Genomic DNA, 10,979 nt, shown 5'->3' on the forward strand with positions numbered 1-10,979 from the left:
TTTGTTTGAAAATAATCCCCTATTTCTTCTTTGTTTATATTTTTTAAATAAATGGAAAATATATTTGTAACAAAAGTGAGAATGAAGAAAAATTTACATGTGTACTATTTTCTGTGATATTATCTCTCTATTATGTGATTTTTAATTAAATGCTGAAATTTATTTTTAATAGTGGGGATGAAGTACTAGATTTCATAGGTGATACTGTGAGGTGAATTAGATGTTTCTAACTAAGTTCTCCATGCAATAGGGTACAGAGCACTCCAATACTGATGGCAGATACGGGCTATTATGTTGAGTGGATGAGAGGCAGGACAATGGGCAAGGCACACATCCTTGGAGTCCCTCCCTGCCTGTCCTGATGTGCTCTTAAGGTCCCATATCAGAGGACAGTTGTTTTGTGTTCTGTAAACACTGAAGTATAAACATGAGTTTACTTGGAATACTTACAGTAATGGACTAGTTCTTATAATTCTAAAATGAAAGAGAACAATATACAGTTGATGGGGTTGCACTTTTGTTCCCAATGAGATTATAGGCTAGTCTTTCTAAAATGCCACTTCAGCTATTTCACAGCACAATTTGGTATGAAGTTTTTTTTACTCAGTAGAAAATTCTATTAAAGTGGGTTTTAATTAAGAATGTTTTTCAGATCTGTGTGTTTTTCTGAAGTTGTAAATAATAGTAACTGCCCTTAAATCTATAACAAACAAAAATATCCCAGACTTGCCAGCCTCCAAAGTTGATGTTTTAAAATGTTGGCTGTTCTAGTATTTAGTCTTTTTTTTGTTGTGGTAAAACATACATAACATAAAATTTACCATTTTATCCATTTTTACATATATAGTTCAGTGGCATTAAGTAATTCCCGTTGTGCGACCATCACCCCAACATTTCTTTTCATCTTCCCAAACTGAAGCTCTATATCCATTAAACGTTAATTCCTCACTTTCCCCTACTCTCCCTGTAGTTAGTCTTGATGTGAAGAAATTTTCTTTTAAAATAGCAAAAGTACATACTCTTGGTGGGCCGTAAGAGTGTGTTTATTTGGTTAACCAAGCTGTAAAGGTGACAAAACTATGTTCTTTTTAAATGCAAACATTCTTTGGGCTAGGTAATTCTATCAATATTTTTTTTTTCACAAAGACATTATAATAATTTAAGCAAACTATTAAAATCTAAAATTTCAGGATTTGTCCTAAAGTAAATTTTTAACCACAGTACAGAACTAATTTACGTGGCTTGATCATCGAACTTAAGTTTTGGTCCACCTAGATGAAGGCTTCTCAACCTCAGCGTTATTGGAATTTTAGGCCTGGTAATTCTTTGCTATGGGTGCCTGGTCTATGCATTGCAGGGTGTTTAGCAGCATTCTTGGTCTCTACCTCCCAGAAGCATCCTCCTATGCCAGTAACACTCTGCAGCTGTAAAAACCAAAGATGTCTCTAGTGATTTCCAGATGTCTCCTGGGGGACAAAACTGCCCTGGTTAAGAAGAACTGATGTAGATAATACCATTTTTAAAAAATTTCATTTTGGAATAAGTTTAGATTTCAGTAAAACAGATATAATGTTTACACACCCTTCACCCATCTTCCTTAATATTAACATCTTACATAACGCAACTTGGTTAAAACTAAAAAATTAATATTAGCACAATGCTATTGACTAAACTACACACTTTAGTCAAATATCTCCTGTTTTACCACTAATGTCTCTTTTATGTTCTAGGATCCAGGTCAGGGTATAGGCGATGCATTTTGGATAACACCATTTTAAAGAGAAGTGTTTTTTTTTGTTGTTGGTTTTTGTCTTTGTTTGTTTTTGAGACAGTGTCTCACTTTGTTGCCCAGGCTGGAGTACAGTGGCCCAATCTCAGCTCACTGCAACCTCTGTCTGCTGGGGTCAAGCGATTCTTCCACCTCAGCCTCCCGAGTAGCTGGGATTACAGGTGCATGCCACCATGCCCGGCTAATTTTTGCATTTTTAGCAGAGATTGGGTTTCACCATGTTGGCCAGGCTGGTCTTGAACTCCTGATCTCAAGTGATCTGCCCGCCTTGGCTTCCCAAAGTGCTGAGATTACAGGCATGAGCCACCACGCCTGACCAAGAGAAGTGTTTTAATAATGAGTCTTGTTACTGAGACTGCTGGCTATGGCAGGCATACTTCACATTGCCACCATTTTTACAGGTTTATGAATGTTCACAAGATTGTAATGTCATGTCTGAAGCTCTTGAACTTTCCAAAGTAAGGAAGTATTCCATAGTTTATGTCTTCATAAAAACATGCTCTTCAGAGAAACTTCCTTTATAGATATAGAAAATGACTATCTAGTTTTATGATGCAAAAGTATATGCCAATGTAGACTTAAATCCTGCCTGGCCAATTTGTAAAATTTGTGAAGTAGCACCAACTTCCTAACTTTTTTCACTCTTAATTTTCTGATTTCTTAGGTGGGGAGGCATAAATATCCCTATGTATAAACAGTGCATGACAATTATAAATGCTCACAAGACAGTAGCTATTACTACCAATGGAATTATTTGTAATGTGGCTCTAGAAACTCTGTATAGTTTATAAAATGTGTTACACCTTGATTATTACTACTGTTTTTCCCATGCAAGCTCACTGCAGCTGAGAATACTACAGACCCTCGTTCAGCAATTTAAATAATACCTTGTTGACTATGAAGAAGCTTTTGTCCTAATGATCACATCTCCCTATCCTTTTTTAGACACTCCTTTAACACAGGCAGTGCCTAAATGTCAGCGCTGGGAGAAACTACAGAATTCAAGATGTGTTTGTAAAATGCCCTACGAATGTGGGTAAGTGCTGTCTTTGCTCACTTCTCCGTTTTATTTTATTCATGATAAGCGATGATTTCTTAGATGCTAGTCTCTGTTGGATGGAAGGTGTAGCTTACCAAGAGTTAAGGGTCTTTGTTTGCCTTTTGACCTAGTCCACCTGCTGCCTGTTATTTGCCTGGGTCGCTAGGGCTGACAGCCATGGCATTAAGCAGTGTTCTAATCTGGCTCGTGGAGAAGGCTGAAGGACTACTTGACCACTGCTGTTTTATATATAAAACGGAGCAAAATGACAAACTGTCAGCTGAGGATTTGCAACTTTAGAGGATTAGAGCTGAAATTCCTTTGGGACATAACTTTTAAAGCAATTCTGATAGGGAAAGAGCAGCTGCTTTTGTTGATTCTTGAAGCGTCTTCTCTAGATTTGCATTGTTAAGAATGCCATCAACTTGAAATCACTCCATTGTAGGAGGATATCTGAAGTAGTTACTAGATGTCCGTTATGGTCCTAGTAGGATAGAGATGGCACAATTAAATTAGGACAAGAAAAGTTTTACTAGCAGGAATATTTACAAAAATGTGAACAGAGTAGAGGAAACTACAAGTTCCATAGCAGTATTCCCATGGTAACAGCTCAACCGTGTATCCATACCCAGGTCCAAGGAGTAAGGAGAGGGGCATTCAGGAAAAACTGGAGACTGAGAGAGTCGTGTGGAGATGGCCCTGAGGAGGAGCTGACACTCTCATTTTAGGGACCTCAGAGATCCCACAGGCGTGAGCTAGGGGAATAAACACGTCCAACTGTACTCTCTTTCCTGCCTCGAGCGTCCTGCCAGTGCTCCCCATTTATCAAACCTACTGAAGCTAGAAGCTGAGGAAGTCCATGATGTGGCCCATACATGTCAGCCTCCCAGGCAGGTGGAGAAGAGTAGAACGTGGATCTGGGGAGGAAATGAGATGTTATCCAGCCCCTAGACTTACTGGTCATTTTTAAAATTAAGAACCGAAAGAAGACCTGGTGTGGTGGCTTATGTATGTAATCCTAGCACTTTGTGAGTCCAAGGTGGGCCAATTGCTTGAGCTCAGGAGTTCAAGACCAGCCTGGGCAACATGGTGAAACCCCTTCTCTATAAAAAAATACAAAAATTAGCTGAGTGTGGTGGCACGCTCCTGTAGTCCCAGCTAACCAGGAGGCTGAGGTGGGAGGATTGCTTGAGGCCGGGGAGGTTGAGGCTTCAGTGAGCCAAAGTCATGCCACTGCACTCCAGCCTGGGTGACAGAGCCAGACCCTATCTCAAAAAATAAAAAATAAAAAAAACACCCAAAACACGAATTACTTGGTTTTTAATGATTTTGCTTACAAAACCCATATCCAACTTCTTGAACCTACAGTGGTTAATAGTTATTGTAGATAGTAATTTCTGGTGTGAAGAAGAATATAACTAAATGGCATGATGGAAATGGTGGTCAGTGTAGATATATTCTGATTCTAATATTCTGACTTTACTGTGAATATGTAATAATCATTGTTTATTTTGAGTCACTTTCATCCTCTTTCCAACTTCCTCATTTCATTTAGTTTATCTGCAGCCCGTGGTTAATAGTTATGTTATGAATTTCCATGTCATTCCATGGTCTCAGATACTGACGACAAGGTGGTGTTGTAAGGTCTTTGCCCTTTCAGCTGTTGTAAGTTCTATTTAAAGTTTAAACAAACAGATGAAAAGATAGATTCAAAACAACAGGATATGTTTCTGCTTTATAAATAACTCCAATTAAATTTAGCTTTTAATAGAAGAGGAAAATATTAGAACTAAATAAAGTGTGTGAATATAGATTCTTTCTGATTCCATCTGGTATGCAAAAATGTTCTGTTGTCTAAAGTTTCAGTGATGGTAATGCATACCTTGTCTGTCAGCATTCAGAAATGTGGAGTTTTTTGATAGTGACATTTCTAAATAGCTATTTTTTTCCATTATTTAATACCAATGCTTATGAAAAAGGTAACACAGTTTATGAAAATATTTATTTATTTTTTGAGACACAGTTTCATTCAGTCACCCAGGTTGGAGTGCAGTGGTGCAATCTCAGCTCACTGCAACCTCTGCCTCCCAGGTTCAAGTGATTCTCCTGCCTCAGCCTCCCTAGTAGCTGGGATTACAGGTGTGTGCCACCATGCCCAGCTAGTTTTTATATGTTTAGTAGAGATGTTGGCCACGCTGGTCTTGAACTCCTGACCTCAAGTGATCCGCCTGCCTTGGCCTCCCAAAGCACTGGGATTATAGGTGCCCAGTCTTATTTCTAATTTTTTTTGTAAACATAAGTGCTTTTAAAAGTAGCATTGAAAAATACATGTTTATCTTCCCTTGATGATTTAGGGTCATCCATTTTTGGATGATGCTGTTTTATGGACGTGAACTCTTGGCTGCCGGGCTGGGATGAGCTCATTGCTCCTGCAATTAATGGTCCCACTCGACTATGATTATATTGAATGCTTGGTTTCCGCTGGCTTTCTGTCTCCTTCTTTGCCAGATGTTGCTAGCAGACCTTGCCTTCTCATCTAATTTGCTCTACCTGATCTGTTTTAGATGAAGCTAGATCAACACTAGATATCTACACTTGCAAAAATTTTGGGCAAATAAAGAGAGTAAATACAAATATGATCATTTTGAAGACCTAAGTGGATTGGACCCTAGGAGTGAAGGGGATTTGAGTTTCCATCCTTTTTTTTTTTTTGCTTTGGGTGGTAACATCTGGGGGCACTAGGCTCAGAGCATCACTTTTCATTTCTACTTCTCAGCTTTTAAGAACCAAAATCTTATAAATAATGTTGTTAAAAATTCTTTTCAGATCTTCCTTGGATGTATGTGCTCGAGATGAGAGAAGCAAAAGGATACTGCCTCTGACAGTTTGTAAGATGCATGTTCTCCACTGTCAGGGTAGAAATTACACTCTTACTGGTAGGGACAGCTGCACTCTGCCTGCCTCAGCTGAGAAAGCTTGTGGTGCCTGCCCACTGTGGGGAAAATGTGATGGTAAGGGGCCTTTCATAATTGCAAGTATAAGAATGCTGAAGTCACAGTACTGAGGTTTTTTAAAATGTGGTTTCTAGTTTAACAGTGGGCCGAAGCAGATACTTGAGGATGTTAAAAACTCAGACTGATTTGACAGTGCACTGACCTTTCCCATACCCCTTCCTGGAGAGGGGCTCAGATCACAGACCTCAGAGTATAAGAATCCATTCCTGATGAGAATGTTCTCCCAAACATGGGTGATTCCATTCCGCCTTCATGATTTTTGATCTGTCCTTGTATTATCCATATTGCGTATTTTTAAAAGTCTGACATAAAAGTAACTTTAAAATGAAAACTTTCTATCACGTCCTTAAAAGGATTTATTACTTGCCATAAGTGTTTGTTAGGTAACTATAAACGTTAGATGTAATGCAAAGTTGTGGATTCTAGCCAGATACTGGTTCAGCATTGACTATGCTGTTTCTCTGTGAGTTTAGCATGTGTTAGAGGGGTGTTAAGAACATACTAGCACCAAGCTGACACTTCCTTCTAGAAGTAATCAGATGGATTTGAAGAGAATAGGAAAATAAGTTACTTTCTCACGTTGTGATTCAGTATTTGCTAATGCTATGTTCAGGGAGCAGTTACAATGATCTTGAACACCCCAAGGGCACAGTAAACCTCCCATGATTTGGGCAATACTATGAAAGGGGAATGGCTGGGTCTCTGGAGCCAAGTCACTGCCTGAGCTTCCCTATCTGTAAATTTGGGAGCTGGACTATATGACTTGTAAGGTCTCTGTTGGCTCCTCACTCTCTGCCCTCTTGGCCTGTACCCTCTGGCACCTTTCCCCTACTCCTTCACATATTGCAGCAGACTGATGACATATGTAACTCTAGCTGTGTCTGGGTCACTTTTGGTTTGGCGGTCACCACTGTCTGCTGGCTGACCTTGTTCCTTTTCTTTGGAAGACTCCTGGCTGGTGTAATCCAACCATATACTTCCAGTGCACAGACTCTTGCCTCCCTGACTCATTTCTGGTGTGTTTTTTGGGATTTGTAGTCTTTTGTATGTCATGCTGTCTCTCTCAAATCAAGTTTAAGTTCTCTTTTTTTTCTCTCTCTCTGTGTTTGAGTCTTGACTTGGTTCTTTGTTGAGGGTTTCTCATTTGATCTCAATTGCTGGGTCATATGGACAGCAGCTTCTATGTAGGAGAAAGTTGAAGAGCTCTTGACTTGGATAGAACCACCCCATGTGGGTCAAACTAATAGAGAGCTAGCACCAACCTGAAAACCTATTTCTTTGGAGTGGAGCAAAATGCCCCAATTTCCTGGTCCTACCGCTTTTCCAGGGGATAGTTTATTATATCATTCCAGACGGGAGCTTCTATAGCTCTAATCACCGCATTATGACTTTGGAGGTGATGTGCTTTGACTCCCCCACCTCCACAATGTACCATTAAGCCTCTTTCACTTACTTTTTCAGCTGAGAGCAGCAAATGTGTCTGCCGAGAAGCATCGGAGTGCGAAGAAGAAGGGTTTAGCATTTGTGTGGAAGTGAACGGCAAGGAGCAGATGATGTCTGAGTGTGAGGTGGGCGCTCTGAGTTGCACAGGGCGGAGCATCTCCATCATCAGCATAAAGCCTTGTGCTGTGGAAACCCAGTAGGTTCCTGAGGCCCTAGTCGGCTTGCTTGGAATCCAGCAGGCAGCTGGGGCTGAGTGAAAACATCTGCACACCTCGGCACCGGACAGCTTTTCCTTTTTCTCCAGAGTTTACTTTCCTCCTCAAATCCCAGCCATCTGCATAAAGACAACCCTTTGTTCTCCCAAATCTGAATCAAGTTAATCTTTTGTCTCCTTTTTAGTGTCAGTCAGGATGAAGACTATTCATGAGTCTTTGCACGGGCTGGCTGCGTGTTCTTGAAAAACATGTTACCTTCTCCGGGCCTTGGTTTTTTAAAATCTGTAAAATTAGAGGATTGTGCTAGAGAAACTTGAAGGTTCCATTTAGGCCTCTCATTTTATTAAGTATGATTGACACAGCCCATGGGTCAGAACACACTCTACATAATGATTAGGAAAACAGAAAGAACGTAATCTGGTTAAAGAGGTTGATTTTCCTCAATGAAACCAAATACAAAGAGGACGTTGAACAAAAAAGTCAAGATATAAATTATTTCTGTCCTGAGTAGTAATCTCACACTTCACCCTATTGAGTCAACCACCACAGATAGGAATCCCCTTTTTTTTCTTGACAGAGTTTCACTCTGTTGCTCAGGCTGGAGTGCAGTGGCGCGATCTCATCTCACTGCAACCTTCACCTTGCAGGTTCAAATGATTCTCATGCCTCAGCCTCCTGAGTAGCTAGGCACCCGCCACCACGCCTGGCTAATTTTTGCATTTTTGGTAGAGATGGGTTTTCACTATGTTGGCCAGCCTGGTCTCCAACTCCTGACCTCAGGTGATCTGCCTGCCTTAGCCTCCCAAAGTGCTTTGATTACAGGTGTGAACCACCACGCCTGACTGGAATATTTATTCATGTCGGGAGATTGAACCACTAAAATGTCAGAGCAGAATTCATTATGCTGTGGTCACAGGGGCGTCTTGTCTGAGAACATACAATTCAGTCTTCTCTTTAGGGCTTTTGTCTAGTATGTGTCAAACACAGGACCGGAAGTTCATCCCTCTTTTTTCTTTTGAAAGACCATCAGTTCCTGGCTGAGGTATGTGTGATTGTGCATTTGAGAAGAGTTTTCCCTAATGTGGATTACTTACACTTCAGTATAAGAAATACTTCAGTCCTAAAGTTTTCAGGGAGTACACAGGTAGATTAGTTTGAAGCATTGATCTTCTATTTATTCCTTATTTCTCTTTCATCAAAACAACAAAAAAAGCAGGTGTGGGAGGAAAAATGAGAGGACTTAAATGAAATTTAAAATATGCTTTATTATACAAACACTTTCTCTGTATTGTTCTGACCCTGTAAATATATTTCTGAATTTCAGATGACAAGGATTAGAAAACTCATTAAAGATACTATTCTTCAAAATTGTTTCATCTGTATTGTTTCATTTTCGAGAAGGTTTTCATGATGAATGGTTAATGTGTTCTTGCCTGAAGTTTTATGTCTGATCCAGATCTAGCTTTTTATATCAAAGCGTGCCTTAAGGGAAGATGCAGATATAATATGTTGAAGCTACAAGGAGGCAGGTTTCAACTGGTTAAAAACAATGACTTTCAGACATCGCAACTGCGTTCGTTAGAGGTTATAACAGAGTTCATTTCTACCCTGGATGGGAGGACACATTTGAAAATGCAGACCCTGAGACAAAAGGCTGAACAAGTAATTTATTTGGGAGGAAATACCTCAGTATCCTTCCAAAATTTCTCCTCTTAGCTTAAGCTAGTATGGAGTGAGATTCCTACTGCTTGTGTGTCATCATGCCCCCTTCCGAAGTAATGCAGAGGATATGGTCAGCATTATCAAATATCATCAGAGATTGAGGTCTGAAAAAAAAATGAGTGAATGTAACTAAGAGATTGAGAAGGGAATTTCAGCAGAGTTACTGAAGGAGAAGTCAAGGATTAATGAATTGTTGGAGGAGAGGAGCAGTGAATGTGGCTGGGAAGAGGTGTTGTCTTGAAATACTGTGTTTTTTGCCTCTTTTTGTTTTCTGAACATTTCTTGTGATGACCTTTCCTCTAGTCCAACGGAGACATTCACAATTGCCTGTGGAGAATTAGGATTGTTGCAGCAGGCCAGCAAGGAGAAAGTCATTTTTAAGATTAAGTTTTGAAAAAGGTTTTGAAACTTCCAAAATAAGTTCTTGAATACCTATAGAGAGGCTTTGAGGAAGGCTAAGGGAACAATTTTATACCACAAAAATAAATGGAAAAAGAATAAAGAGTGTGAGAATTCTACCTGCCTGCCCTTCTCTGTGCCTCAGATCAGGTGAGGGTCATCTGGGCTAGAAGGGGATATAGCCTCGGAGGAGGCAGACAGCAGAAAGTATCGCTGAGATTAAAGTTATTTGGGCCTCAGAAGGAACAGCCAGAGAGAAGGAAATTGGCTGGTGCATTAACCATCACTAGCTTCAGGGAGCTATGTGGAGGCCAAGACACATCCCACAGATCATTGCTTACCACTCAGGAGGATGCTACAAGATACCTGGGCAGAGAAGGTGCCTGGGAATGTTTCCTAATCACTTTTGCCTTCCTTTGACATCTCATGTATTTCCTAATTGATGACAGAAATGCTGCTTATCTATGCCCTGAGATTTAATGAGCCCTATTCATATTGTTGAATGTAACCCTCCTTCCTAGTACAGGACCACCTGTAATCACCTTGAAAGAGAAGGAGGGTTCTTGGTATACAGGTGGGGTATGTTGAGGAGGTGGAGTGGCTAGCAGAAAATCTGACAACTGACCCCCAGAACTTTGGGTTACCTAGCAACTAGCCAGGTAACTGGCTAATTTGACTGAGGGTTCCCCTCTTTGCTGGGCAGATCATGGCTAATCTCAGCTTCACATGAAATTTGTGAACCATCCAGTTGTGCAACTGTTCAGAGCTGCAAGTCCTGAGCAGCTGGTTTGTACAGCATTCCCTGAAACACATTCCCTAGTATGTTTCCGTTTATGTGCCCAGCTTATTATGTGTCCACTTATGTGGCCAATTAGTAATCACTTTTTCTTTTGGTCAAGGTATGTGTATTAATATTTTTGAACCCCTTCTTAGTCTGTTTTATGCTATTAGAATATCACCAACTGGGTAATTTATAATGAGCAGAAATTTATTTGGCTCCTGGTTCTGAAGGCTGGTGAGCATGTTGCTGGCATCTGGCAGGGCCTTCAAGCTGCATCATCCTATGGCGGAAGGTGGAAGGGCAGGAGCACAAGAGTGAAAGAGCAAGATGGAGCTGGGGCTGAACTTGCTTTTATCAAAAACAAAAGCACCCTCATGATAACTAACCCACTCCTGTTATAACAACACAATCCATTCATAGGAGCAGAGCCCTCATGTCTTAATCTCTTCTTATGAGGCCCTGCCTCCCAACACTGTTGCATTGGAGGTTAAATTTCCAACACATGAACTTTGGGAGACACAGTCAAACTATGGCACCATGGTTTATCATTTTTCTGTATTTTCTTTATGTTCCTATT

At 40.3% G+C, this 10,979-nt stretch overlaps 1 protein-coding gene across 1 annotated transcript in view; it reads left to right on the plus strand.

The window, feature by feature from the left end:
* C7 (complement C7) overlaps positions 1–8,871 on the plus strand; it is a 59,213-nt gene extending 50,342 nt beyond the window's left edge. The window contains exons 16-18 of the mRNA XM_064375938.1: positions 2,735–2,825; positions 5,655–5,839; positions 7,304–8,871. Coding sequence (XP_064232008.1) covers positions 2,735–2,825; positions 5,655–5,839; positions 7,304–7,485 — 458 coding nt within the window. The 3' untranslated portion in view covers positions 7,486–8,871. The remainder of the gene's footprint in view (positions 1–2,734; positions 2,826–5,654; positions 5,840–7,303) is intronic.
* Positions 8,872–10,979: the final 2,108 nt, after the last annotated feature.

This window comes from Aotus nancymaae, unplaced genomic scaffold (assembly GCF_030222135.1).
Source record: "Aotus nancymaae isolate 86718 unplaced genomic scaffold, 86718_ANA_hifiasm-v0.15.2.pri h1tg000014l, whole genome shotgun sequence".
NCBI classification, from domain to species: Eukaryota; Metazoa; Chordata; class Mammalia; order Primates; family Aotidae; genus Aotus; species Aotus nancymaae.